Source organism: Onychostruthus taczanowskii, unplaced genomic scaffold (assembly GCF_017590055.1).
Source record: "Onychostruthus taczanowskii isolate IOZ18803 unplaced genomic scaffold, ASM1759005v1 scaffold38, whole genome shotgun sequence".
In the NCBI taxonomy this organism is placed as follows: Eukaryota; Metazoa; Chordata; class Aves; order Passeriformes; family Passeridae; genus Onychostruthus; species Onychostruthus taczanowskii.
The window spans coordinates 4,717,895-4,745,034 of NW_024501237.1; the positions used below are offsets into that span (position 1 = coordinate 4,717,895).

Genomic DNA, 27,140 nt, shown 5'->3' on the forward strand with positions numbered 1-27,140 from the left:
TGGAAGCTGCTCATCTTTGCTTTCCCGTTTTAAAGCATGAATGCAGCTCTTCCATGCTTTTACAGCTGTGGATATTGTGTGTGCATACCCTTTTAGAAACAAATGAGCGTTGTGTAAAAATGCCAGGCCAGCATTTTGAACAAGATGAACAGAGCACATGCGGAGTGGGAGCACGAGTCTAAATGAACAGTTTAGCTGTAGCAGCTAAACTGTGAGTTGTGCTATTAAAAACATAACTGGTAAAGCACCTGGGCTGAATGAAGTCCATGAGGATGTGCAAGTATCAGTACCAAATACTTCATATGAGGACTGAGCTCCAAAGGAGGATATAATACCTTATTAAACCAACTTGTCAGTTGGTACCAACAAGCCTTCATTCAGTTTTGGAAGAAAAAAAAAAAAAGCTGTGAATTTTAAATCAGTTACAGATAGGGAACAACCTTCTTGGACTTTGGTTTAATTATGCTTTCCAGCTAGACAATGATAGTATGAGGCAAAGAAAATGTTAGCACCTGTGGGACATCACAAGTGAGAATGAGAGAAAAAACACAATGCAATTATCACCTGTGGTCAGTGAGGTGTAACAAGAGCTGGACTGTAGCAAATGCTGCAATGGGCAATTATCTCTGGCCCATTGCAGAGGTATCATGGTTCTCCAAACGAATTCAGCTGTATTTTTTGTCAGAGCAAATAAATGCTAGTGGGTAGCATAAATTCTTTATAATGCATATTTTTAAGCATAAATGGAAAAGTACTGTGTGCTACTTTGACCCATTTGTGAAGATTACTAAAATATGGCAGTGTAAAATCCTTGGAATTCACAAGAGTCCATTCATTTCAAAGGCTGGGGAGGATAGTTGTTAATTTCATACTCACAATTTTTTGATGGAACACTTCAGGAAAAAATGGCCCCAGGATGCAATGCTTTGTAACACTGACAAAACATACAGCTGCTTTCTAAAATAATTTGTTGGGTAAAGCTTGTGCTGTAAAGGAGTGCCAGAAAGGAATGCCCATCAGAGATATACATGATTTCCATAATAATAATCAGATTGGCTGACAGTAGAATAAATAATGTTGGTCTGCATCGTGGGTGGTTGCAGACCAGTCTGTTTACATATATGAACTGCTGATGGATGAGAGGAGAGGGAGCATGCAGCCTCGAGGTATCTCACATATGCATCACACCCCTAAGGTCTTGCAAGTCAACTGCAAGACACTGTCATAAGCAAAATGGGAGTTAGAAGAAAACTCTTTAAACCCTCTGTTAAACTCATGACAGAGGTAAAAGTGCTTAGACAAAGACAAAAAATTATAATTCCTTGGAAGGCTGCTATTGCTAATGATGTTTTGAACAAAGCAGCTGTCTGTTGGAAATGGTGGGAGCTGATATCAATTCTCTGTAACAAAACATCAGTAAAACTGAAAGTTAAATTCACGAATTTCTAATCTGTCTCTCCTTAACATGCAGTCTGGAGACACAATCAGCCATACATCAGGACATAATCTTTCATAAAAATCAGAATGGTGATCTGAAAAGAACGTAAGAAAGGTAAGATGGAACAAAACGTGATATGCTGGTGTTTGCCTATTGTATAAAATGACTTAGAAGAGGGTATTTCCAGAAATCACACTTGCAGTGAATGTCAAAGGAAAATAACCAAAGCAAATAGAAATACACAGTTTATGGACAGGATATTGCTACAGCTTCACACAGTCAATCTATGTCATAGTCTCTTAGAAGAAGCTACAAGAAGGCTGTAAAATTTGATGACCTTGAGTAGGGAGTGGCAGAAAAGCAGAGATTTTTCTGATATAAAGCCACTTTGAGCCTTAATTAGTGGTAATTAGTGGTAAAAGAGCAACTCCTTTTATTGTTAATTACATAGGTAATTGTTGTGCATAAATAAAAGGTTATTATTTCTCCCCAGTGTTCTAGCTTTTGTTTTAAATAATAATTCTGCTTTTTCAGAGTGTGACAATATTTTGAACTGGTGGGTCAAGTTTAGGAAAACATATATTTAATAACTGTGGTGGTACAAATCCAGTAGATTGTTTTGATTAACTGGATAGAGTGTAGAAATCAATTTAGTAGTGAGGTTGCTTTCTTGTTTTATTATGTAAATAGAAGTTGAGTTTCTTTATTCTGGGGAAGAAAAAAAGTGTTATTATTATGTATTTTTGCTGGGCTGACTGCTCTTTTTAGGTGCAACTAGAAAGGAATACATTTTTATTTCACATGATTGAGGCAGGTGGACCAATTTCCCCTGATGGGCCTGTCATAGTAGGAAAAATCTAAATTTCAGGTCTACTGGGTTTTTTACCAGCTAAAAATCCCCAGGACTAAGATAAACATTCAATTAAAAAAAAAAACACACCTTAATTTGAGTGGAGGCAATACCACACAAAGCATGGGATCCCACTACTTTACAACACTTCAGTGATATTACAATAGGGAAATTAAAATAACTAAAAACAGACATGAAAAATATTATTCTAACTTTAATGCTGAAGACAACTAGAGAACAAAGTAAACAAGCTACCCATGGAAGGCATACCTATACTTGAAATGCTGCTCCAGTAATCTAAACAGAGATAAGGATTGTTTGTTTAAGGTGGTTTCCTTTTTCTTTTTAAACTGATTTTTGAGTAGCATAGAAACTTCTCAGCTAAGTAATATTAGAAAATAAGTATCAGCAGATAATGTGATCTAGCAGGTGAAACACTTGGCTGAAAAACTGAACGTTCAGGATCATCTCTCAATAGCCCCTCCTGGTCTGTTGTGATTTCAGACAAATCATCTGCATGTTCCGGCAGCATCTCATTTGAAGGGGCCACGCTCATTTTCGGACTACTTTCAGAAACTACACTTACCCATGAGCCTTCATGTCAAGCCCCTTCTCCCTGCCCCGGTCTTTACATAGTTGTGTTTTCTTACCATCCTTATCTACATGAACAATGAGGACATGATCTTGCCCTTTGATAATGAAATTCTGTGTTTACTCACTTGAGCTCTGTGGTTGCTGCCAGATGAGTAATACACATCCTCAGTCTGGTGTAGGAATGCGCCCCCTAATGACAGAGTGGCAAAAACTAACCTTTGTCCCCCAAAAAAGGAAAGAAGCCCAGAAGCTTCTCTCAACTGTTAGGTGGAAAGCTACTTCATAGGGCCTCAGGGACTTCACCAAACACCAGAGAACACCTAATTGGATAGAAGCCAAAAAGTCCCCCTTGATCAATCAAGTAGAAAAGAACAGAACAAAAGAGAAGAGGGGCTTTTGTGTGAAGTGTTTCTACCAGGGGCAGACCTCTGTACCTGGCTCGAGTTTTTCTGTTTGTTATTTTGCCTTTATTAAACCTTTTTTGTTTCTAACACCACAGCAGAAGCCATCCTGCTTATTTTATGCCCCCAAAGTGTAGCTGAGCTATCCTTGAGTGTATTAAGTGTTTTTCTAGGGCTTATGAGAACTGGCTCTAGGACAAACAACTTAATAGTCTGGTTTCTGAAGCAGGCTCTGAAGTGGACAGGAATTAAAAAACCCAAATATTTGCAAAATTGAGTACTTCTCACTATACCGCTTTATGAACAGGAGTAATTAAAAATGAGATTTTTAAAGTGCCCACCTATTTCCATACTTGACTTCTCCAGGTCAGTGCATGGGATCATACAGAAAAAGCTTGATAGTTACACCACCAGTTATCTTAATCTCAGACATGCAGTTTAGGCTTTACTGTGGGCCCAACAATAATACATTTAATTAATACCAAAGATCATTGCTTCAAATGGAGAAGGAACCCAATTTGCTGAAATACAGAAAAAAAATAGATTGAATTGACTCGCAAAGGAGATACTCATGACTAAAATATATATACCTCCCAATCATCTGAGAAAATCCCACAAAAGCACTCTGAATTGCACTACTGTCAAACCATTGAATCCATGAATTATAGCTAAATTATAAACACAAATATAACTATAAGCCTTTTCTGTCTTCATCACGGATTTCCTAACATTCTTAACTGAAACAATTCAGCATTGAGTGGTCTTCTCAAGGTCTTGCTGTTGCCACAGTTCTTGTTCACAAGACTGTAGTAGTTTATTGAACGAAGACATAAAGGTGAGTCTGTATCTCTTTTACTGAGTATTTAATGTGCAGACACGTGGCATAGGGTGAGCAACACCAGCCTTCTCAGCTGGTAGACAACCACCACCACAGCCAATTTTGGATCAAGCAGCCCACGTGCTGCTCTGTGCATCTTCCCTCTGAGAGCCTGCTCAGCCCCTTCCTAAAGCTCACAGAGGTTCCATGAGGTGCGGGGGGCCCAATGGCTGGTACAATCATAGAACCACAGAATATGCTGAGTGGGAAGGGACCCATCAGAATCATTGAGTCCAACGCTGGCCCAACACAGGACATCTCAAGAATCCCACCATGTGCCTGAGAGCACTGTCCAAATACTTCTTGAGCTCTGTCAGGCTTGAGGCTGTGACCACTTCCCTGAGATGCCTGTTCAAGTACTCAACCACCCTCTGGGTGAAAAACCTTTTCCTGATACACAAAGTAAACCACCTATGACTCAGCTTCATGCTGTTTTCTCATGTCCTGTCATTGGGTACCACAGAGATCAGTGCCTCCTCTTCCCCTCACGGACAAGTTGAAGACCGCAATGAGTCTCTCATCAGTCCCCTCCAGGCTGAACAAACCAAGTGATTTCAGCTGCTCCTCATATGGCTTCCCCTTAAGGCCCTTCACTATCCTCGTAGCTCTTCTTTGGATGCTTTCTAATAGTTTAATGTCGTTTTTATACTGTGGCACCCAAAACTGCCCCCAGCACTCGAGGTGAGGCCGCCCCAGTGCAGAACAGAGCAGGACAATCCCCTCCCTTACTCGGCTGACGATGCTGTGCTTGATGCTCGCCAGAACAGGGCTGGCCCTCCTGGCTGCCAGGGCACTGCTGACTCACATTCAACTTTCCATCGACCCCCATGGCCCTTTGCACAGGGCTTCTCGCCGGTTCCCCAGGCTGCACACAGAGCCAGGGTTGTGCCGTCCCAGGGGCAGACTGCCGCACTGGCCCCTCGCGCTTGGTGACTGTCCATCTCTAACTCGCCGAGGTGTCACTGCGGAGCAGAGGGCTCTCTCTGGTAGCGGTACTTGCCCCCGTTCTCCGCTCGGGGACGCCCACAGCGTCTCAGCTCAGCCGCCGTGCCCGGGCACCGGGCGCACCGCCCGGTGCTGCCGCCGCGGGGAGCTCGGAAGGGGCGGGCCGCGGGCTCTGCCCGCCCCGTTCGGGCGTGTCTCGGCGGGGCTGCCGGGAGGGCGGCTCCTCTGAGCTCGGCTGTCTGTGCCCGCGCCCAACCCTGCGCGGGGGGAGCTGCTGCTCCGTCTTTGTGGCCGCGGCTGCGGAGGGCGGCGGCGCTGCGGTTCGCGGGGAGCCGAGCCCCGGCGCGGCGGCGGCAGCAGTAGCAGCCATGGGGCTGCAGCCCCTGGAGTTTAGCGACTGCTACCTGGACAGCCCCTGGTTCAGGGAGCGGGTGAGAGCCCACGAGGCCGAGCTGGAGAAGACCAATAAGTTTATCAAGGAGTTGCTGAAGGATGGGAAGAACCTGATCGCCGCGACCAAGAGTGAGTGGCGGGGCGGGGGGAGCTGCGGGGGCGGCTGGCCGGCGCCGGGAGCTTTCGCCTTTGAGCCGGCGGCGCTCGCCTTTGTGGCACAGAGCTTTGCACTGGCGTTCTCCAGCCTCTCCCTTGGCTTCCTCATCAGCCGCTTGGAGACGCAGGTCCTCTCCATTCTCCGCGGAGGGGAATAAGGGATAGAGGCGGTGGCAGCGCCGGGTGTCTCCTGTTGCATCTGCCCGGTTCCTGGACCGGGCCTGGCTTCTGTGTTCGGCGGTGCCGAGCCCGGAGCAGCCCGGCTGCCGTGTGAAAGCCGCCGGGGGGACTCGGTCCCAGGTGCTGGTGGCGCGCTGCAAGCTGAGCGGCTGCGAATCGCGTACCTGGCCGTAACCATGGCGTGCCTGTGCATTGCTGTGCTGGAAAATACCTCTGTCAAAAGAAATGTGCTCAGGAATTATCAGTTTTGTGCTGACAGCACTGGTTACCAGTTCTATGCCTTTGGCCTCTTAAAATGTGATCGTGTTTTGTTAATTTTGAGTTTAATTGTTGAGTATATACGTAGTGTATATAAATAGTTAGCTATAATATGTTTTATGTGGAAATCATGTTTTTTTTGCCTTGAATAACCATGTTCAAGCATGTTAGTATTTTTGTTGTTATTTTATTGTGTATTTTTTTCCATTTAACATAAGACACAGTGGTGTAGTCACCTAAATATTTAGTAGGAAGATTTGCTGTACCAATTTTTCAAATAAACCACTAATACAGCACTCTGGCACTGTGTTCTCAGAAGTGCATCGCACCTACGGTATGGTAAACTTCTGAAGCCAGGAAACCATGCTGTCAGGATGTTCCATGAAACTGATAGGGTTTTGGCTGGTGGTTTGATCAGTGTAGCTGCCTGGATATGGTTAAGTTCTTAAAACTAGAATTAACTCATTTCTGTAGATAAAAATCACTGTTTTCTGGTTTTGTCTCTAGTAGAAAATGCCGTATCAAATGTCACTTGTCTGTAACTGATTCTTTGGCCAGTTAACATTCAGTTACTGCAAATTGTGATCTTAGAGGTTTATTCAAAATCTGTGACTTGAGGTGTCAGTATATATCATTTTAACTTGGAGTGTAAAATAAAAAAGTGTCTCAAAATTGGATAAGAACAGTAGAGGAAAATCATTCAATTTCTCTTCCTTAAGCATCTAGACAGTATTTTGGCAACTGCCCTAAGCTCTCAGTTGCTCATGTACAGTAATGTATACATAACTTAATTTGAAAGCATAGAGCTGGCTGTGGTGAGGAAAGCCCCAACTCAAATGAGCACTCTGTCCACAACTGGGTGTCCACAGCATACCAGAATCCTGTGCTGGTAAAATGGCTTTGTGTGCAGTGCTCAGGGTGCTTTCCTGTATGTGGTGGAAGCCAAGTGTGCTGGCCAGAGCCACCTGGCCTGAGAGGGCTCCATGAAATGCTTCGGGCTAGCCCATGAGAAATATTTACAGAGGCTATCTGAGATCCTGCCTGTTCAGGTCTAAGCACTGCCTTCATTTCTGAGATGACAGTCAGAAGGTTTATTCTTGAGTTTAGTTGCTGTACCTTATTCTAACAAACATCTTCAGCATACTTGTACAAAGTACAAACAGGTTAGACCCTTCTTCCCACATTTCAGGTTTCTGCAGTTGCCTCTCCTCTTTAGAGTGCCCTGAGTGACAGGTTTGAAGCTGAATTGCCTTCTGCTGGTACTGGTGAAGGACTGCCACTTTTCAACAGACATTTAAAGACAAATTGAAATAGAGGAAGCACTAGAAGCCCAGTGGCTAAAACCCACTAAAACCCCAGTGGTTAGGGTATTGGCCCTCCTTGTGTTTTCACAAGAAAATGTTATCATCTAAATTCTTTGAGGAACCTGATTCATTTGCTGTCAGGAAACCAAATGGGATTAGCATTTGTTCCAAAAACCCAGCTTGAGAAGTGGTCTAGACACAGTGGTCTATTCATTTGTGTTCCAAACTGCATTTTCTGCGCAAAGAGTTTCACTGCAATTTTGAGAATGTGGTAAAATAAAGCAGGGTGTAGTGAGCTTAGATAATTGCCTCTTAAACAACAGTTCCTGACAATTTTTAGAAAATTGTTTTAGTCTTTTGAACAAAAAATATCATCTTGATAATAGCTAAAATATTCCCTGTTTCTAGAACCAGTTAAAATATGAGATTTGCACCTGGTGTAATTGATATGAGAGTGCGATAAGCTGCTCTGAGTGGTGTGTAAAGTATAAAACATAGTTGTGCACTATTGTTCTTGAATTTGTGGGAGATGTGTAATTTGTGAGACTGCAATAGACACTGTCAGCATTTCCCTCCCTTAGCAATTTCCTTATTTCACTTGTAAAGCTAGCAGCAAATGTATGGGGATTCTTTAGGTGTGAATAACTGATGCAATTGAATAGATCCCTCTTCCTGTCTGACAGACAGCCTTGTAAGTGACTTTGATGCTGCCTGCACTGGGCTACATCTTGACAGGTGATAGCAGATACTGCTACCACTCCCTCTAATTCATAGGAACTATCAGTGTCTTGCAGGGCACAACAGTAACATGATGTGGATCCTCTCACTGGCTCTTTTCCATTTGTCTCCTCACTTGTATGAGATGGTATTTTTCACCTAAAACTCAGCAGAATTAATTTTTGTTAGTATGGGACTCTACTGCTTAAAAAAGAGAACAAAAAATCAAAATATTTTGCGTTTTTAAATTGTTCAGTTTCCAGAGTGAAGCATACTTCAAGTGTATCTTTAAAGTTTCAGTAGTTTCAAGAATGTGATAGAAAGATAAACAAGAGTCGCTCAAAGATGTCTGTTTCCTGTGTAAGGTTATGAATCACTGAGTTGTCTAGTTCAAGCTAAATATTGGAAGGATGAATAAACAGCAGGTGATTCTTCCTTTTGTTATGACAGTTAAATTTGTTTAAATGGAGGACAAACCCATTTTTCCTCTACTGTTACTAATCAGTAAATATAAGTGGTATACACATATGCTTTTAAAAATAGAAATGCAATATTTCTTAGGGGATTCCAGTTCAGTTAAACAAGTTAGGATCAATAGAGTTTATAAATCACTTCTGGATGGAGGTTCTTGTGCCTAATTGAAAGTGAATTTAAAGGTGCCTGATGAGAGAATCCTTATTCTGAATCATAAAAGAAATGTAAGAGGTTTAGTTCTGAGCTTCTAAAAATCGGCAGTGCAATTTGTTGGAAGCTAAAGAATACACTGGATAAATACTATATATTTAGTCTGAATTCTTCTCCCTGTGTTGATCCAACTCTAGGTCTCTTCACACAAGTGTAAGGTTTTTGGGTGGCTTTTGAAGATACTCCTTTTAAGGTTTTTTTTTCTTTACCTGCAGCAGGAGCTGTCATTGCTAATGAGATGCTAAGTGGAGTAGGAAGAGCCAGAACAAGTACAGGTTTTGGCCTTCTCACAGGGCCTTTGCAAAGGATACTCATGAGTGCATGCTCACAGCTGTTCCACGTGCCTGAAAGCAGAGCCTCCCATTCTTGCATTTAGGCTCCAATCAGAGCAGAATTCTGTTTGAGTCAACTGCAGTGACTTTGTGATGGGCTGGTGAAGACAGAAGATGCAGTGGGCGTCCTGGCTATCCAGTGTGGCCCAGTACACTCAGTGACTGTTTCTAATTGCCATTTTCTTTTTGTGTTTTTCATGGAAGAGTTATTTCTTTCACTCTTCCAGACAGCATACAAAATGGCAACCAAATTTATTTTATGTGTAGGAAGAGTTTGTCAGACTATGGAGTTACTGATGAGTATTTGTTTTAACAAAGATGACTGAAGAACTTAATCCAGTCCCAAGCCCCAGTTTGGTACCTGAGTTGTCCAAACCCATATGCTTTTTCTTGGCCAGTTCTCTTGGTGTGTGGTGGTGGCTGACCTTCCAGACACTGGTCTAGTTAGATTTTGGCCTGACTTGGTGTATATATTATTATGTAAATATAAAAGCTGTGGTAATCCACATAATAACACCGCATAAAAACCTCTCAGACCACTTGAGCTGTGGTGCATTTTTTTCTTAAGCACTAATTGTCTATTTTTTAAAGCTTTCCTTAATATAATCTGCAGTTATGAAACCATGTGTATGTAATGTGTGCCAGCTTTTGAAGTCTTAGGAATTTTTTTTTTTGCAACAAAAATGTTCTACTGACATTCCAGTACATGTCAAAGAAGTAAGATAAAACCACTAATATAGGGCTTATTAATAACTTCTAGACAAGAAATGGGCATTCACTAAATATTTAGGTAGAATTCAAAGGCTGAGTAAAAACTTAATGCTATTCTTACTTAATGGGGAGGGGGGGGATATTGCAAGAGGGTTTTAGCTGAACTTGTGTGCCAAATTTCCTAGTCAACTGAGGTTAGTTAGGACTCTATATTTGATTATTTTGCCTTGAATTCAGTGAAACCTCTGAATTAATAAATCATTACATTTAACCTTTTAGAAAGCTATTTTATTTTTCAATTAGTAACTCACTCTCAGGCTTTATTTCTATTGTAAGGCATGCTTTAGGTGTGATAACCATGAGCAAAGCAATGTTGTATGTGAATGCTCTGAGATTTAAGTTTGAAATATACTCAGTATACTTGAAATACACGTGCTAGGGCCACGTTAGATAAAAATTACTTCAAGGGCAGTATTGCAAAGGCTACTGAGCTGTATGTACCTTTAAAAACCTCCAACTTTCTATTAGAAGTGTTTCCATTATTGAGCTCATTAGCAAACTAAGGCAAACAGGTACTTTGGGGCCCATCTAATAGAGATTTCCCTTAAGAAAGAGCTGCTGATAATAACGTAATAAAATGTTGTTTTTCCCTTCCCTTCAAGATAATTGCCACAGCTGAGGCCTAATTAACCATGACAGCACTTTATTTTTTTTTCTTTTCTTTTCTGCTTGTAGATAAAGTTGTTTCTGTACAAGGACCAGGGAAATGCTTATATTTAAGAAAGTACTCTAAAGAACATTTTGTTTAGCTCCACCCCAAGTAGAGCATTCGTTACTGTGTCAGTAGCTATAAAAAGTGTCAGGCTCATTCTGTGGAGGATGCCAGTTTGTCAGCTTGAATCTCATCTCTTCAGCTTGAATTACTAACTAGCTCCATTACTGTCTTTGTCCTGTAGATGTTCCACTGTTCATTTTTCTTCTGTATTGAAAGCAGAGCATTGTGCTACTGAACATCTGTGATATCAGAAAATATGAAAATTCATGAATTTATTTGGATTTTCTCAGTTCTGAGAGATAAAAAAACCTGTCATTAAAGGAAGTGATTTTGTCTTTTAACCATTTGGGGAAAAGGTATCATTTTTCAGCTTTAGATGAAATGTATGAGTGGTCATTAAAGAGAGCATCACTGATAGGTGTAATTGTCAGTCTGCAGGACAAAACAAACAAATAAGTTTATAATTTTTAGAGGTGTTGTCTAGTAGATCATGTTGAGAAGGTTTTTTTCCTTGATTTTTTTTTTTTAAATGACAAGAAAGGTAACTTTAGAATTCTATGGAATCTCAGTCTATCCTAAGGAATTGTAAAAAAAAGTGGATTAGCCCTACAGGCTGTCAACTGCCAACACCTGCTTGCAATTAAGAAAAATCAGCCCACTTCTAAGGCTGTAGGTGTATGCTCTTCCTAAAATGAGCCTGTGCCTTCCGGCTCTGTATTGCAAAAATGTTGTAAATTTTAGCAAGCTGACCTTATGACACTGATAACACTTCTCAAGTCCAGTCTGAAATAACTTGGTAAGTTTTATTGAGGCAGAACATCTCTTTCTGCCTGGCCCAGATGTTTTTCCAAGGGGGCAGGAAGGAGAAAATTAATTTATTAATTTTAAGAAATTAATTAAAAATTCTTAAATTAATTTAATTTGAAGTATTTAATTTAAGAAAATTAATTTATTAATTTAAAAAATTAAATTTTTTTAAAATTTTTTTTTTTGGGAAACAGCAAACAGGCTGAGTGCTGGTGCTTTAGACAGGAAGCACATGGAGACAGGTTTGGACTGGTACTGAAGAGTTGCATCCCACTACTTGTCTCCTCCTTCCCAGCTGTTTTGTAACATTACATAATTAATGTGTAAGGTTTACATTGACTGTAGTGCTTTCATTTTACAATGCCAACCTCAGTCACTACTGCAACACTTAACACATTAACCTAAAAACCAGGGGCTTGGCTGTTTTAGAGAGAGAGTTCACATCATGTGAATCTTGGCAATATGCTTAATGTTTAGATAGTGTGGGTTGTGGCTTCTTGAGATAATTTTTATGATTTGCTCATGTCTGATGGGGCTTCCTTTTGTGTCTAATGCCACTTTTTTGAGATTCAGTATCATATTTACTGTTCTATGACAGTTATCCTTTAGATATTACAATATGCTCAGTGTTTTGGTTATCTTGTAAAAGTCTTCAAGTTTCTGAGTTAGCTAATTAAGACACTTGGAGCAATTGAATGTTTTCTGGAGTATCTAATGATTGTAAAATATGTGATCAGATAAACTTGGGCATATATTGGCAGAATAATTTAAGAAAATACTGTTCAGGGAATGTAACATTTCTCTGCTGGTGGTTGCTGCCACCCACTGTAGTTGTTAATCTCAATCAGCACCTAAAAATCTGCCTCGTTGCTAAGTCAAACCCATCTCCCTTGCCAAATTTAAACTCAGCCATCAGTTTTGCAATGAGTTGAAGCAGGCACTTGTACTGCATCGCAGCAGCTCCTGTGGAGGTTGTTTTCCTCTGGGTGTGACTTTGATGGAGAGAGGGCAGTAATTTATGAAGCCCTATATTATACAGCTGGGATAAATGTGTGCCTTCTGTCCAAAACATGTGTCTTGGTATCTCACTGGGAAATAAGCTACTGGAAAGTGGAGTGTGTGGCCTCGTTTACACTGTCCTCCAATTCTTTTCCTAAACAGATAATTTCAGCAAATTTTCACAGATAACCTCAATGTCATGTTGTTTTTCCATACCTGATTGTAACTATGGATGGGGCTTCTTGCAGATACCATGTTCTTTGTCTTTTACTCCTTCTGCTCTGTTTTTGTTCCCTCCCTTTGTTGTTCTTTTCCTGTGTGTTTGCTCATCTTTCAGGATAAAAATAGAAAACATCCAGGCCCTCAGAAGCTATGTGGCCATCATAGGCCAAGGCCAAATCAGAAGTTCCTGTAAATCATTCATGCTAGGCTTGTCCTTTGTGGGAAAGGAGCAGTGTGAGGGGAAAAATAATCTCCAGGGATGGAAAATCGCAGTGTTATTAAACAGATTGTGGTTTTACTACAGCCCAGACCTTTGAATAAACTGCTTGTTGTTGCCTCTTTAAATGAGAGGACTGGGCAGGTGGAGGTTATTGGCTCACGAGGTAGGTCAGAGAGGGGCTTTGTGTCTCAGTAGATCTGGTTGTTACAGCTTCCCTAGGTCCGTGTCAGCTTTTGTATGTGCACCTGGCTGGTTGGGACTGCATGTCCTTGAAGAGGAAAAACAATGCTTTATTTAATTTGGCAGGGAAAATTGAGTATCCAGGATGAAACTGAGTAGGGCTTTGTACCAGAGCAGGGCCTTGAAGGACATTGTAGTGTGTGTGGTGTCCAGGAATAGGTTCTCAGCCACTTTGTTGCTGTTGAATGTTTTTTAGCTTTGAGTGTGTCCATTTCATCCATTAGACTTCCCCCATTAGGCATGGGGGCTTAGAAATAATGAAATAATTAATGTTGAGTAGTATGAAGTTTGTCATACATTAAGTGTTTAAGCCTTATTGTATCAAATCTCAAATACTGGGATGTTTTCCCAAGCAGAGAGAGAACATTGTATTTTTGTTTGCGCCTAGTTGATCAAGGGAAGCCAACTGATGTAAACGTTTTGGTTTAATCTGTGATTTTGTCAGTCATTAGAGTTGCTTGCTTTGAAAAATATTACTAATATTTGAATGTATGTGTGTTGGAACAAAAAAAAAGTATATGGAAACTTGTAGCATTTTTACATAAAAGTGTAATTGCTTAAAATGTGCTTCTTCAAAAGAAATGCTGCTGCCTTGCAAACAGGTGGAGGGAGCACGCTGCCAGGTCACGGAGGACCCGACACAAACTTGTCAAAATATCATTTTGACAGTGGGTCCCAGTTCTTAGAAATCTGGTGTGGGGCTGAGCTTGCAGCTTATATGCATTAACAGACTGTGACTGCTGCTTAGTGTCAGCCTTTGGAACACATCAGTGCTCTGAGAGCAAAGCAGTGTAACTTGTCCATGCCTTTTTCCCCTTAAAATCCTGGGTTGTAAGTTCTCTGTTGGAGAGGCCTGGACTGACTGACAAACTCAGTCACGAGCCAAAGGACTGTTTCTCCAAAGCTTTTGCCTGTTCAACTCCTCAGCCTGCAAGCTTTACAGGAACAAAGCTGACTTTGTCCAGTCTGCTCTCAGACACTTGCTCTGTGGTAATATTACTGTTCTTTTATTGTGTTTCATTTTATGCTTTCAGTCATTTCAAAATGCACAGTTTCAAATTTCTGTTGTGCCTATTGTAGCTGTTCCCTTGTTCCAGGGGATTCAGCATCTTTGTTAAAAGAAATCAAGCTACCTAGAATTATTGCCTTTTTTTTTTTTTTTTTTTTAATAATGTTTGGCAGTGTCATGGCTTAATCCCAGCGAACAACTGAGAATCACACAGCACTTGCTCATTCTCCCAGCTGGGGAGAAAATTAGAAGGGTAAAAGCTAGAAAACTCCTGGGTTAAGATCAAGATGGTTCAACAGGGAAAGCAAAAGCCATGAGCATCCATCAATAAAGCAAAACAAGGAATTTTTCACTTCCCATGGGCAGGCAGGTGTTCAGTCATTTCCAGCAGAGCAGGTCCCAATCATATGTAAGGGTTACTTGGAAAGACAAATGCTGTTACTCCAAACATTCCTCCACTTCCTCCTTCTTCTTCCCTCTTTATATATGGAGCATGACACCATAGGTATCAAAATTCCTGCTTATCAAACCTGATTTCCTTTTATGAAAGGTAATGCAGCTAATTGATCAAGGGAAGCCAGCTGATGTAAACATTTTGGATTTCAGCAAAGCCTGGCTAGTGCCTGTCACAGGGTCCTTCTGCACAGGCCGTACAGGACAGACCATGCAGTGGGTGAGCAGCTGGCTCACAGGTTGGACACAAAGGGCTGTAGTGAAGGGTGTGGACTGGAGACGCGTCACTAGTGGTGCTCTGCAGGGCTCCATCTTAAGCCCTGTGCTCTTCAGCATCTCCATTAAATCTTGGATACAGGACTGGAAGGGATACTAAACAAGTTTGCAGATCGCACAAAACTGGGAGGAGCTGGTGACTCCCTGAAGGCAGGGAGGCCTCTATTTTGTCAAGGTCTCTCTCTTCAGAGAGACCTTGACAAAATAGAGGGCTGGGCAGTCACCAGCCAGGTGAAGTCCAGCCAGGGCAGATGCGAGATTCTGCACCTGGAATGAGGCAATCCTGGATGTACAGACAGACTGGGGAATGAGGGGCTGGAGAGCAGCGCTGTGCAAAGGGACCTGGGGGTCCTGGTCGATGGAAAGTTGAATGTGAGTCAGCAGTGCCCTGGCAGCCAGGAGGGCAACTGTGTCCCGGGGGGCATCAGGCACAGCATTGCCAGCTGGGCAAGGGAGGGGATTGTCCTGCTCTGCTCTGCACTGGGGCGGCCTCACCTCGAGTGCTGGGGGCAGTTTGGGGTGCCACAATATAACCAAGATATTAAGCTGTTGGAGAGCATCCGAAGGATGGCAAGAAAGATAGTGGAGGGTTTTGAGGGGAAGCCTGATGAGAAGTGGCTGAAGTCACTTGGTTTGTTCAGCCTGGAGGAGACTGAGGAGAGACCTCATTGCGGTCTTTGACTTCCTCATGAGGGGGAGAGGAGGTGCAGGCGCGGAGCTCTTCTGTGTGGTGCCAAGCGACAGGATGTGAGGGAGTGGCCTGAAATTGTGTCAGGGGAGGCTTAGCTTGGATGTCAAAAAAATGTGACAGGATGTGAGGTAGTGGCCTGAAATTGTGTCAGGGGAGGCTTAGCTTGGATGTCAAAAAAATGCTTTCCCCAGAGGATGGTTGGGCACTGGAATGGGCTCCCCAGGAAAGTGGTCACAGCACCAACTCTGACAGAGCTCAAGAAGCATTTGGACAATACTCTTGGGCACATGGTGTGACTCTTGGGGATGGTGCTGTGCAGGGCCAGGAGTTGGATTCAGTGATCTTTGTGGGTCCATTCGAACTCAGCATATTCTGTGTAATTCAGTCAGTTGGGGTGACCTGTCCCAGCTGGGTCTTGTCCTGACCTCTCGGCACCCCCAGTCTCCTCATGACCAGGGCTATACAAAAACTAGAAAAGACTTTGGCTCTGTGTAAGCCCTGCTCAGCAAGAACAAAAACATCCCTATTACTGTCACTGTGTTCAGCACAAATCCAAAACTCAGCCCCATACCAGCCACTATGAACAAAAACTACTCTATCCCAGCCAAAACCAACACAAGAAGTAGAAGAATCTAATGTTGAAATGTTCCTCTCTCCCATGGCTATTTTTATTTTGTTTCACAAAACACATTTAAGTGTCTTTCAACACCATTACTGCTTGTCCCATGAGGTTCTGTAGGGTTGTACCTGAGGGGGAAGGCTGCCATCCTGGGGGGTAGGGAACTAGCTAGTCAAGCATGGAAATTTATTGTTGCCAGTTGTGTCTCTCCTGTCACTGCAGTTTTTTGCAATGTTTTGTGGAGGAATAGTTCTAAGCTCCAGACACGTAGCTCAAGTTTTTGTGTAGTTAGTCTAAAGAACTAAGGAAATGTTTGTGTTGCATCCTTGAATGTTGTATGTGGAACTTGGCACTCTACTTAGATGAACTTTGCTGGGAGCCTACAGGGAAACTGAAGGAGATTGGAACCTGGTGAGCCAAGTAGTAGCCAACCAGCTCTGAGGGTATTGATGACTAGAAATGACCTTGGAGAGAGCTGAGACCGGAAAACAAGCAGATTGAAGGTCTGTGAGAAAGATCAGTCACACACAACATAACAGAAGATTTTGCTGTGTGTATACAAATATTGCACTGTATATGTAGTATGTGATATCAAAGATGCAAATTTTATTTGGAAAATGTAGCTTCGAGACTCAAGAGAAATGATTCTTTGTCTTCACTTACCTGGAAATTGTTTCTCTTCTTGTCTCTATTACCCACTGTAATATATCTGTAATTATAATGTGTCTTAGGTATGAATTCCTCTTTATTAATTTACAAAAATGTGTTATATTTTGATGCAACATAATTTGTATATAGTGCACTTTTTTTTTTAGTTGCTGCAAATAGGTTGCTGCCAGTCTTGAGGATCTTTCTATAGTGGTCATGGTTCATGTCTGCAAAGTTACTTCTATTTTTATATACATGGATAATTTTATGATATAAATGAAAGACCAAGCTGTGTCTAGAGAAGTGACTTTGTGAGCAGCTTTGGGCAAACCCTTCACTAGTTTATATTTTTCTTTTCATCACTCTTTAATCTGTTGCTTCAAATTTAGGCTTATTAATCTGTTAAGCATTTCATGAGTATTGAAATGTCACAAAGAAGTGTTGTGTATGAGTCCTTTCTGCATTAGGGGAGGCTGCTCTTTTTCTGCAGTCATGATTTGAATTGAGCAGTAGTTATAAACTGCTTTTATCCTCTCCAAGTAAATTAGCTTAATACAGAATGTGAGAGGAGAATGTTCCATATTCTTCTGCAGTCATGTGGTGGCCATCTCAGTACAGAGGGCATGGCAGTATGAGCTCAGAAAGCAGCTGCATTGCCCTTGCCATGCAGACTATTCCAGTGGAAATTTCAGTCTGCAGTTTGGCTTTTCTAAGGTTTATAGCATTTCCTCATTCATTTTTTTTTAATAGAAGCCATGCAGGTGTGAAGAAAAATGGGTATGCCAACCTCCCTGTAACACTTCATGGATGTACTGAAGTCCAATTCAGGTTGGTAAAGTTACTGCAAAGCTTGCTTCATTGAGGAGGGTTTTTTTTTCCTCTTGCATGTTTTTTTTTTGTTGTTGTTCTTGAAATGAAAGTGTTTAGAAGGAAGTTGGCTTTAATACCTTATTGGAAATTAGCTTGGCATAATTACCATCAATGCATTTAAAAATTGCATTTAGGAACTAAAATGTCAGGCAGGAAAAAGAGCAATTTTTTTGGATGGGGGAAGCAACTGGACCACACAGGCAAGTAATCTGATAGTGCCTCCTCCATCACTTCTCTCTGGTACAGAGAAAGGTTTCTTTCAGTGGAACTTAACTGTTCGTAAGCAACAGGTAACTGAAACAAGTAATCAAAGCCCCTCCTGAAACAAAAGCTTCTGATACCACAAAAATGTCAAATAACTCCCAAATAATTCTATTAACATTTATTTCAATTTCAGTCCTTTTGTAAATAAAGCTTTTTGTATGTGCTTTCCATTCCTGTAGTGATAGCTATGGTTTGTTTGCTTTTAGAATCTTGAAGACTTGTGAGCAGATGAAAAGGATTGGATGCTTTTTGTATGTCAGGTTGGATAGCAAAGCCTTGTTAGGAGAATTTATCTTCAAAGAGTGTTATCTTTTGCATAAGGATGCAGTTTTTCATAGGGTTTCAGGAAAAGAAAATTATTTCTTTCAGATTCTATTTTAAATATAGTATATTTCCATATTTAATAGTGGTCTGGAGGTGATCTCACATATCATGAGGACATTATTGAATAGCCTTATTGGAACATTTCTTCCTAGACCCTATTATTAGTGTAGTAGCTGAGAGAGATAGGAGCAGCTGCTGAGTTTTGTTCTGAGAGCCTGGGTGGGTGTGTTGGGGAGGCATTCCCAGTGACAAGCAGAGGCACTCGGGGATGCCAGGAAGGAATTTTGTTTGGAAAATAATTGACATGAACTCAGTGGTTGGTGATTCTGTCTCTTCTTTCTCTGTCTTCTCTCTGAGAGGTGTGAGTAGCGTAACTTTTCAGATGATTCCTGCCATAGTCAGCAGAAATTGTTGCCTTCTTCACCTCATTTGATGTCTTTAGCTGCCTTTCTGGTGAACACTTATAGAGCAAACTTAGGTGAATGTTCAAGTTTAAGTATTAGGGATGAGCAGCAAAGGTCTAATAGGCACGGGTTTTAGCAGATGCTACCATGGAGACGTGCTCATGCTTCCTAAGAGGTTTTGGGATAGAGCTGTAGGACAGAACAACGGCTGAATCAAATCCTCTTCGAAGCATGTACCACTAGTTCCTTGCTAGGCTGTGGAAAAGATATCCTCAGACCAGGGTTGCCAATGTCAGTTGAATTTTTAGTCACAGCACAACAATTAGAAGGGGGAAAGACATGTCTTTTGTGGTTCTGTAAAAATTGATGTCCGTATTTAGTAATGTCAGAGGAAGAGAGCATGTCAGCTCTCTTCTGAGGAGGGGTGTGGTGGGATTTCTTTCTCACTTGCTTTCTTTAAGACGCTTGCTTATTCCCAGTTGATTTGCTTCCAGAGAGGGACCCATTATACTGCTCTCTAGTGCAGTTTGCCTCAGCCTTTTCAGGTGATGGATTCTCTAACCTTTTCCAGGGGGAAAAAGAAAAAAAAATACTGTTTTGTATAACATTATAATATTTATTGATATTGAATGATAGCATTCATTTATTGAGCATTATTGAGTGAATTTGTTAATTAATTTTTCATTTTCCGTTGTGTTTTTTGTTTGCTTAAGCCTGTAGAATTTGATTGCTGGCAGTTGCTTTTCTTAAGTTGCCTTTTGATACTTCATGGACTTCTCGTGGTTTTTGGATCAAAGCCCATGGGAATGTTTTAGTGGTATGTGCAGTATAGGGAGCTGAGGATTCCTTGGTGTGGTAAACAGTTCCACTCATGTTAGTTTTCTTGTGTTATAATGATGTTTGTCTGTGAGCTGGTTTAATGTTTGTTTTCATTTCAAGAAGATACATAGTTACAGCTGTAAGTGGGTAATGAATGTGACTAGAGGGAATTGAGAGTTGTTTTGTGTCCCAGCAAAATGAAGCATGTCTGTCTGGCAAAGACTTAATTCTTCTGCACACTCTTAGTGATACCAGATACTTTGGAATTCACGTTAGAAGGAAATTCCTTGCTTTGCCCTATACACCTGCAATGAACAGCTTGGTGTGGTTGGGATTCTTGATAGCATGAAGTCCTTATTTAGGGTTGCCACTAGACAAACCCAGTAGCAAGATTTATATGCAGAAAATGTAATCCGAAGAATTAAAGGTGAGTTTATTTACTGATGATCAGTCAAGTCACAATCTATTTTAAAGTCTTGCTAATGGTTTCCTGTGTTCTATTTGTAGCACTGTGGTTTTTTTGTCAGGTGAAGTATGTACACGTTATAGCACATTAATATGAGATTTTTCTTAAAAGTAAGCAAACAAAGCTCTTAACCTATATAGCACTTAAAAATCCTAAGTGTGTAAAGCATTTTAGATGGGAACCTTTCAACATCCTGTGCACTAGGTTGGGCTGTGGCTCTGTTTACACATAGCTGAGGTGAGAGGCCAAATGATTAGATAGGATTGCACATCAAGCCCTCACTGGAGACGGGGTTAGCTATTAGGAGGCTCTGACATTTAACCTTTTTATGCATGCATTGGCAGATTTTGTTTTGTGAGACAGCTTGGAGACATTGGGATTGTGCTGTAAATTGTTAGAGTTTTGGACTGCCCACTGAATTCCCTAACCAGTGATCAGAACTGTTTTGGTGTAGGTTCTTGCAGATTTGAAGAGTGTGTTGGATTTTAAAAGCTTGGTTTTATTGCGTAGTCGTGTTAAATGTTCCAGCGAGGTGGTGAAGCCATCTGTTTGATTCTTGGTACTTTCTGGAATATGAAGGACATGGGACTGTTCCTACCTTGGTGCTCTGACAGAATTTTGAATGTTTTGGTTTGTGCTGGTTGGAAATGTACCCCATCTCCAGCAATTGGTTCCAGAACTACATCCAGTCAGGCAACAATCTACCCACACTGCATAGTGACAGTACAGTAGCTTTGGCTTGTCCAAACCTCACCTTGAGCAGCTCACTCAGGCTGAAGGTGCAGCTGGCTGTGCCACCCTGTGCCCATGCAGTGACCCTTGCCTCAGTGCTGCCTCTCTGCTGCTCCTTACTTCACTCTGCCTCACACAGAGCCAGAGCCTTTGAAACTCACTGCCAGTTTTGACTCTGTTTTCTCCTCTTCCTATCAGTGACCCTACCCAACTTAAGTCTCTGCCCTTACAGATGGTTACTACTGACACCAGTCCTAAATTTAGCTCTAAATTTTTTTTCTTCTGAACCCATCCTTAGTCCTAATTTGGTGATTGTAGCCTTTAGCAGATACAAGCCAAGAAAGGAAATTTTCCCTGCCGATTCTAACATCTCTCATCATCTGGCAAACCTCTGCTGAACCCAGCCATGAGTATTCCTGCTGGCTGCTACCCAGCCCTAAAAGTAATTGACTGAGTTTTTGGATCCTTCTCTTACTGTCTGTTGACAGTGGTAACTAATAACAAAAAAAAAATAATCTGAAAGCCTTGCAAGTGAATCCTAGCTCAAGTCTTGCCCTAACAAAAAGCACGTGGCTCCCAATGAACTGCTAAATGAGGCATGAACTAAATCTTACTTGATTCCATTGTTTTATATTGATTACATACAGATAAATGTCTTAGAGTAGTGTGAATCTCTGGAAACCAGGAGTGAAGATTATAGAATGTATGTAAAGCCAGTCTGCCTTTTTATTTCCACCAATGGAAAAGAAGATAAAAAATTGACAATCAGGAAGGATTTGGGGTTTTTAATGGGCAACAGCAAGCCAGCTTAATTGTAAGTTGACAATAATCACAAAGTTTTCAATTTTTAAGCTATTTTTGTATTAGTAATTTTACTTGCCTTATAAAGTATTTTTTAATCTCTCTTACTAATAAGGGCAAGAGGATGGTTGTGCTTTGAGTTAACATCAGACCAAGAATACAAGAAGATTGTTTATGCAGAGGTTCCCATTTGCAGATGCCTGCTGTGGGATTGAGACATATCAGGGGAAGATTCCCCTTCTCCTTCCCACAACCATACATGAGAAAGAAAACAGGAGTGCTTTTCCTTTCCCTTTGCATCCATATAGCTGATTGTATGTGAACCATTTGTCTCATCTGTCTTGATGGCACTTTAAATAAAATTTTAAATACAGAAGGATTAGATAATGATTTTATATATATTTTACTGAGAGAAATTAATTTTTGTGGGGAAAAATATCTTCATTTACTGGGCTGTAATTGAGAAATCACCATCCATTTTCTGCCCTCAGTTCTATATAATCTGTGCGACTGTGAGCACTGTTCAAAGCTTAGTGCACTGCCTTCGTCTGGGAATCTTACACTGGTCTTTGGTATGTTTTACTTTGTTTTGGTATAAGTTGCTGCAATGTAGAAATAAGGAGGATCAGCTTTTGATACTCATGTTTGGTTTTATTAAGTGTCTGTTACTGCTAACTCTGCACTCTAAATAAATTTGACACCAAATCACTAGTTTTGAAATAGTGGGCTGGGCTGGAGAAAAGCCATAATGTTTTGCTGTGGGTTTTGGACACAGGAACAGAAAGGTCTTCTGAAAGGAGTGAATCTGATCTTATTTGTATTTTTCTTTAAAGGTTTCCTTCTCATCAGACTCTGTCTCTTGACATCCCAGGGCATCTCTTCTTTCTCTTGCATCACCCCACAATTACATAGTACTTTGGTGACCATTTTTGTGGTCAGTAACATATGTTAGTACAAGTTGCACTTCCAGCTTTAAATATGCCTCTAAAGATGAAAACTAAACAAATACTTGACAGTACTGAGGACCCATGTCCACCTGGGTGCAAGCTTGTATTCAGGGTCTTGCACATACCCAATGCAAAGCTGTGATGGTAGAAAATAGAAAGGCCCTGCTGGAGCTTCCAGAGGAAAAGATACTGATGCTTTGCAGTACTGGGGCTTGGGTTTGATATTATCTCTTGCTGCCAGTGCAACCTCCCTGGTTAATACAACTTCTGTAAGGGCCAGAAGCTGTCGGTGAGAGACTTTGTCCTGTGCTGGAGCTTTCGGTGCAAAGTCTCAGGCACTACAACTCCCTTCTGTTAGCTCTCCTGTGCCCTTGCAAAACATTTGCTTTCCCTGCCTGCTCTGCTTCTGCCCCTGGAAGATGTAGCTGTCATTTCTATTTAAATGATTAATTGTATAATTTATGTACACAGAAACAAAAGAGTTGAAGTATAAATTATTGCAGAACTTTTATTGTAGGGTCTCTGAGGAAAATGGATATTGGACTTTCCTTTCTTGCTTTCTACTGTACTGGACACTTGCTTAATCAGATGTGCCAACATGCTTCCCCTTGGGTAATTTTCCTTATCTTCTTAAGTTAGACATTTCTGCTTGAAGCACTGCCTGAACATTTAATTGCTTTGGATGGGTATTTCTGAAGGAAAATCGTGGTAATATGAGTTATGCTTATGTTGTGTTCCCATGAACTCCAGATACTTGGATGTGTGCTTGTGGTTGCATCCTGGTATCTATGTACCATTCACCCATGACAGGAAATAAAGGGAAGAAACACCCACTAACTAGAAAAACTTGTAATTCAGTCCTTACACTTCTTTGATATGCTGTCCCTTGCTAGACAGGGTTGTTATTTGAATTGCAGGATTTGAAGTTGAGGGCAGAATAGCCTGAAGCACTCTGTCATACTAACACAGAAGCTTTCATAATTGGTACAATTAATACCAGCATAATTTCTGTTGCAGTCATCATGTAGGAAGAAAACCTCATTCATTTGACTGTAAACATTGAGGGCAGTATTTCTTACACGTTGTGGGTCACTAAATTCCTCACAGTACTCACAGAAGCTTGCTAGACTGAGATTATTTATGTGAAGTGATTTATTGGGCAAAACTGTCAGCAGAACTGCAAGCCTCAGTTGAGCTGGGTGAGATTTTTTTATATACAATGGCCTCCACTCGGGCTCTGGCAAGTGAACCTTTCCTGAATAATTTGAAAGACCTTGTCAAGCTGTCTCTGATAATTAGATTTGACATAGCTAATACCTGAAATACAGGCAGGACAGTCATGTGGCCAAATCATGGCTTGTCAGCAATGAATGTGTTTGTGTTGGGTTTGCCAGTGTTGTTTTTGAGAAGGGAGCATTGCAGAAAGAACATCTAGAAAAAAAATGTGTAGATGCTTCGTCCATTCTGTGCTAAAATAAAAGGCTCTAGTTTTGCTATTCCAAATGGTTATTTATATATTTAATTAAAGCATAAAAACTTTCCTTGATTGATAAGAGGAGATTGGGAGATGTGCAGACATTGTGAAATACTTCAAACATTTTAATTCTGAGTATCCAAGAGTCACAGGATGAGCTCAAGCTGTCAATCCTTCCTAGTGCTGAGGAACAGCAACGTTTAACCATCTATCTCTTTAGTTTAATACTGACCTCATGTCCCCTGTCTCCCTTTTTAAAAAAAATTGATTATAATGTTGGATTAAGTGAGGCTGTCGTGCAGTGTATTTTAGGTGTGGCTGTTGCTGTAATGACTGAGGAGGGATGCAATTTAGAAAAAGAAAACAACTAAAACATGTATGCAGAAGTGTCCCTGTGCTTGATTGCTAAAATTGCAGATAACATGACCAAGATCATCTAACTGTTGGAAGAATCCTTTAAGCAACCTGGGATTTCTGTGGGCATCATTTCTGCAGAATAAATACACAATGTGCAAATGCTGGCTCTTGAGTTTAAGGAAAAGCATAAACAATTATTTTCTGTTCCCTTAATGCTTTTCTTCAGATCAAAATTTGCTCATTTATATTAAGAAATGAAAATATATTCAGCTTGCTGATAAGTGAAAGAGAGCTGCTTTAAAGTAATTCACAAATTATTCATATCATAGGCAAATTCCTAAGAGAGAGACAGGGAAGGTAAGTACATGATGCAACATGAAGTAAAAATTCTTCTCTTCCTTCCTTTTAAAGAGTTTTGGATGAGTGTGTTTTGTTGCTTTCTAGCTTTAAGATTTTCTGTATTTTAATTTCCTAGTATCAGAGAAAAGTCTTTCTGGATAACTGTGGCAAATAGGCTAAATGGGTATAGTCAGAAATAGTTGTGGTTGCTTTCAACCAAATGTGGCCAGTTGCTCAATTGCCTTCATAATTCTTTCCTCTGCTTCTTAATTTGTTTGGCTGCACCTTTTTATTTTTTTTCTTCTAGCTCCAAAAGAAAGTTCACAAGTCAAGGAAAGAATAAATTGGAGCAGTTAGTGGTGTTTTTCTGAAATGCACATTCCTTCAGGTAGCAGGAGTTGTACTAGTTGAGCAAAACAACTTTGCCTATGGATGTTTTGCTTGGAGCCACAGAGTGGATTATGAAATTCCTGGAATCGAATGAAAAACTTCAAATATACAAAGCATAAAAACAATGTGGTGAGCTTATGGCTTGTGTTATCTGTAGGCTTTGGGGGGGTTTTTTGTGTTTCCAATTTTCTCTAACTCTTTCAGACCTTGGACACAGAGAGAACTTGAGTGTCTGTGACTGGAGCCCCTTTGAAAGTTTGAAGAAAGCCAAAGAAAAGCTAAGTTTGCAGCTGTCTAAGGCAATTTCCAGCTGATAGCCTGGCTTTGTCACACCCTGTTCTTTATTATATAAATCTGGCTGCTGGATTGCTTTGGTGCAGTGCTGTGCGGCAGCCAGAGATTCCTTTGGTCCAGTCCATGGGAGGTTAGAGTTGAGCTTCCCTGAAGAAGTGACAATTCTGGTTTATGGAGTTATTAACCCCACTGCTTTTCCAAATAAATAGAAGATAAACTGGAACAAATGTTTGTATCTTATTCTTATTTGACCTGTTTGGCTGTATCACAGCATATTATTTAAGCTGTGTTGCAGGAGTTGGTAGTGTGACATTATTCCCTCCCTCCCTCCCCACCAGTGTATTGCTAGCTCTCTTTTTTCCTTTTTTGCCCTTTGGTTTCTCTCCAATTTCTGTGATGTTGTTAGACTTTTTTTAACCAAGAATAAAGCAAACTTACCAGGGAAAGGGAGTTTCCTACTTTACGAAAGAGAAGATATGATCCATGAGAGAATTAGTGCTATAAAAAACTCAGGGTATTACTAATACAGACTTCAACCCTTTTCTTTTTCCCTGAATATGCCTAGATATCCTGAGAAGTGCTAAAATGCCTTCTGGTTTTCCCAGTTCATACTTAGCTAAACTGTGTGTGTGCAGAATGGATGGGGAAACTTATTGCCAGATGCCTGGTGAGATTTCCCTTCCCTCAATTAGCTGCATCTTGTCACTACTGCAAGAGACAAACTGGCAACTTCTGTCTCTAGTTAGGGACTAATACTTAGAAAATGCTGGAGGAAGCTCAGGTGTGGCTATAAGCAAATTAAACTGTTTCTAGTTTCCATGAGTCCTAAGCTCCTAAAATAACCCCTTAATTGCAAACTTGTTCAAGTTTTTAATAAATGTTTTCTGATTTGTCTCACATACTTGGATGGTGTGAATGTGACTTGGTGGGCATGTCTTCGTAGTGTGATGAAGAATTTGGCAGCTAGAGGATTAAACCATCTCGTTACTTGTGATCTAGGTCAGATATGAATCTGGTGATCTGGATAATGAACCCCCAGCTTGTTGACTATTAGCTTGCAGTGGACCTTCACGGTAAATTACAGCATTTGTCTAACATTATATACAAGTGTAAAGTCGCAGCATAATCCTTTTTTCTTTGGTTGTAGTATTAGAGAGAACTTAAAATATTGTGAAATACAGCTAAGAAAGGAAAGTTCTATATGAAGACACTTGGTTTACTCTGAGGTTATGTTTGGGTCATTCACCTTTTTAAAAGAGTGAAGACTAGTGATGAGGATACTAATTTTTTGTATGTAGTTGAAGCTATTGCTTCTTTACACATGCTGTGTAGAGTCAGGTTGATTTATACTGGCTGTCTATTCTTATATTGGAAGATTTGATTAAATATTTGTTATATTTCCATCTTCAGGTTGTTTTGGGATTATGCCAGTGCCTGTAGATTGATTTGCCTGAAAAAATAGATTCCTCTTTTCCAAAAGTACTTTTTTTCATTATACAGATGATTTTTCAAAGATTTTAATTGTGGATTTATGCATCTTTTTTTCCTGAAGAATAACTAATGCTCCCTTTAACATATAATCGGTGTAAGTTCTGCCCACTGTTTTAAAACCCAAGCATTTAAGATTCGTAGGTATTCTAGTGATATAGCTGTATGCTGTTTCAATACTGGTACACCTGTAGCAGAAGTGAGGGGAAGATGTGATGACCTGAATAGCTGAGCATATTGTTCACTAATAGATTTTATGCTGCTGATAAGAGGCTGAGGTACCTTCCTGTGTAATAGCTGGGGCACAGCATGAGTCAGTGACTCTATTAAAGTCTGTTCATGGGCTGGAACATGAAAAAAAGTCTCTTGAGC

General features: G+C 40.7%; 1 protein-coding gene across 1 annotated transcript in view; it reads left to right on the forward strand.

The window, feature by feature from the left end:
- Positions 1-5,328: 5,328 nt before the first annotated feature.
- Positions 5,329-27,140, forward strand: part of ARHGAP10 (Rho GTPase activating protein 10) — a 137,930-nt gene continuing 116,118 nt past the window's right edge. The window contains exon 1 of the mRNA XM_041412073.1: positions 5,329-5,627. Coding sequence (XP_041268007.1) covers positions 5,474-5,627 — 154 coding nt within the window. The 5' untranslated portion in view covers positions 5,329-5,473. The remainder of the gene's footprint in view (positions 5,628-27,140) is intronic.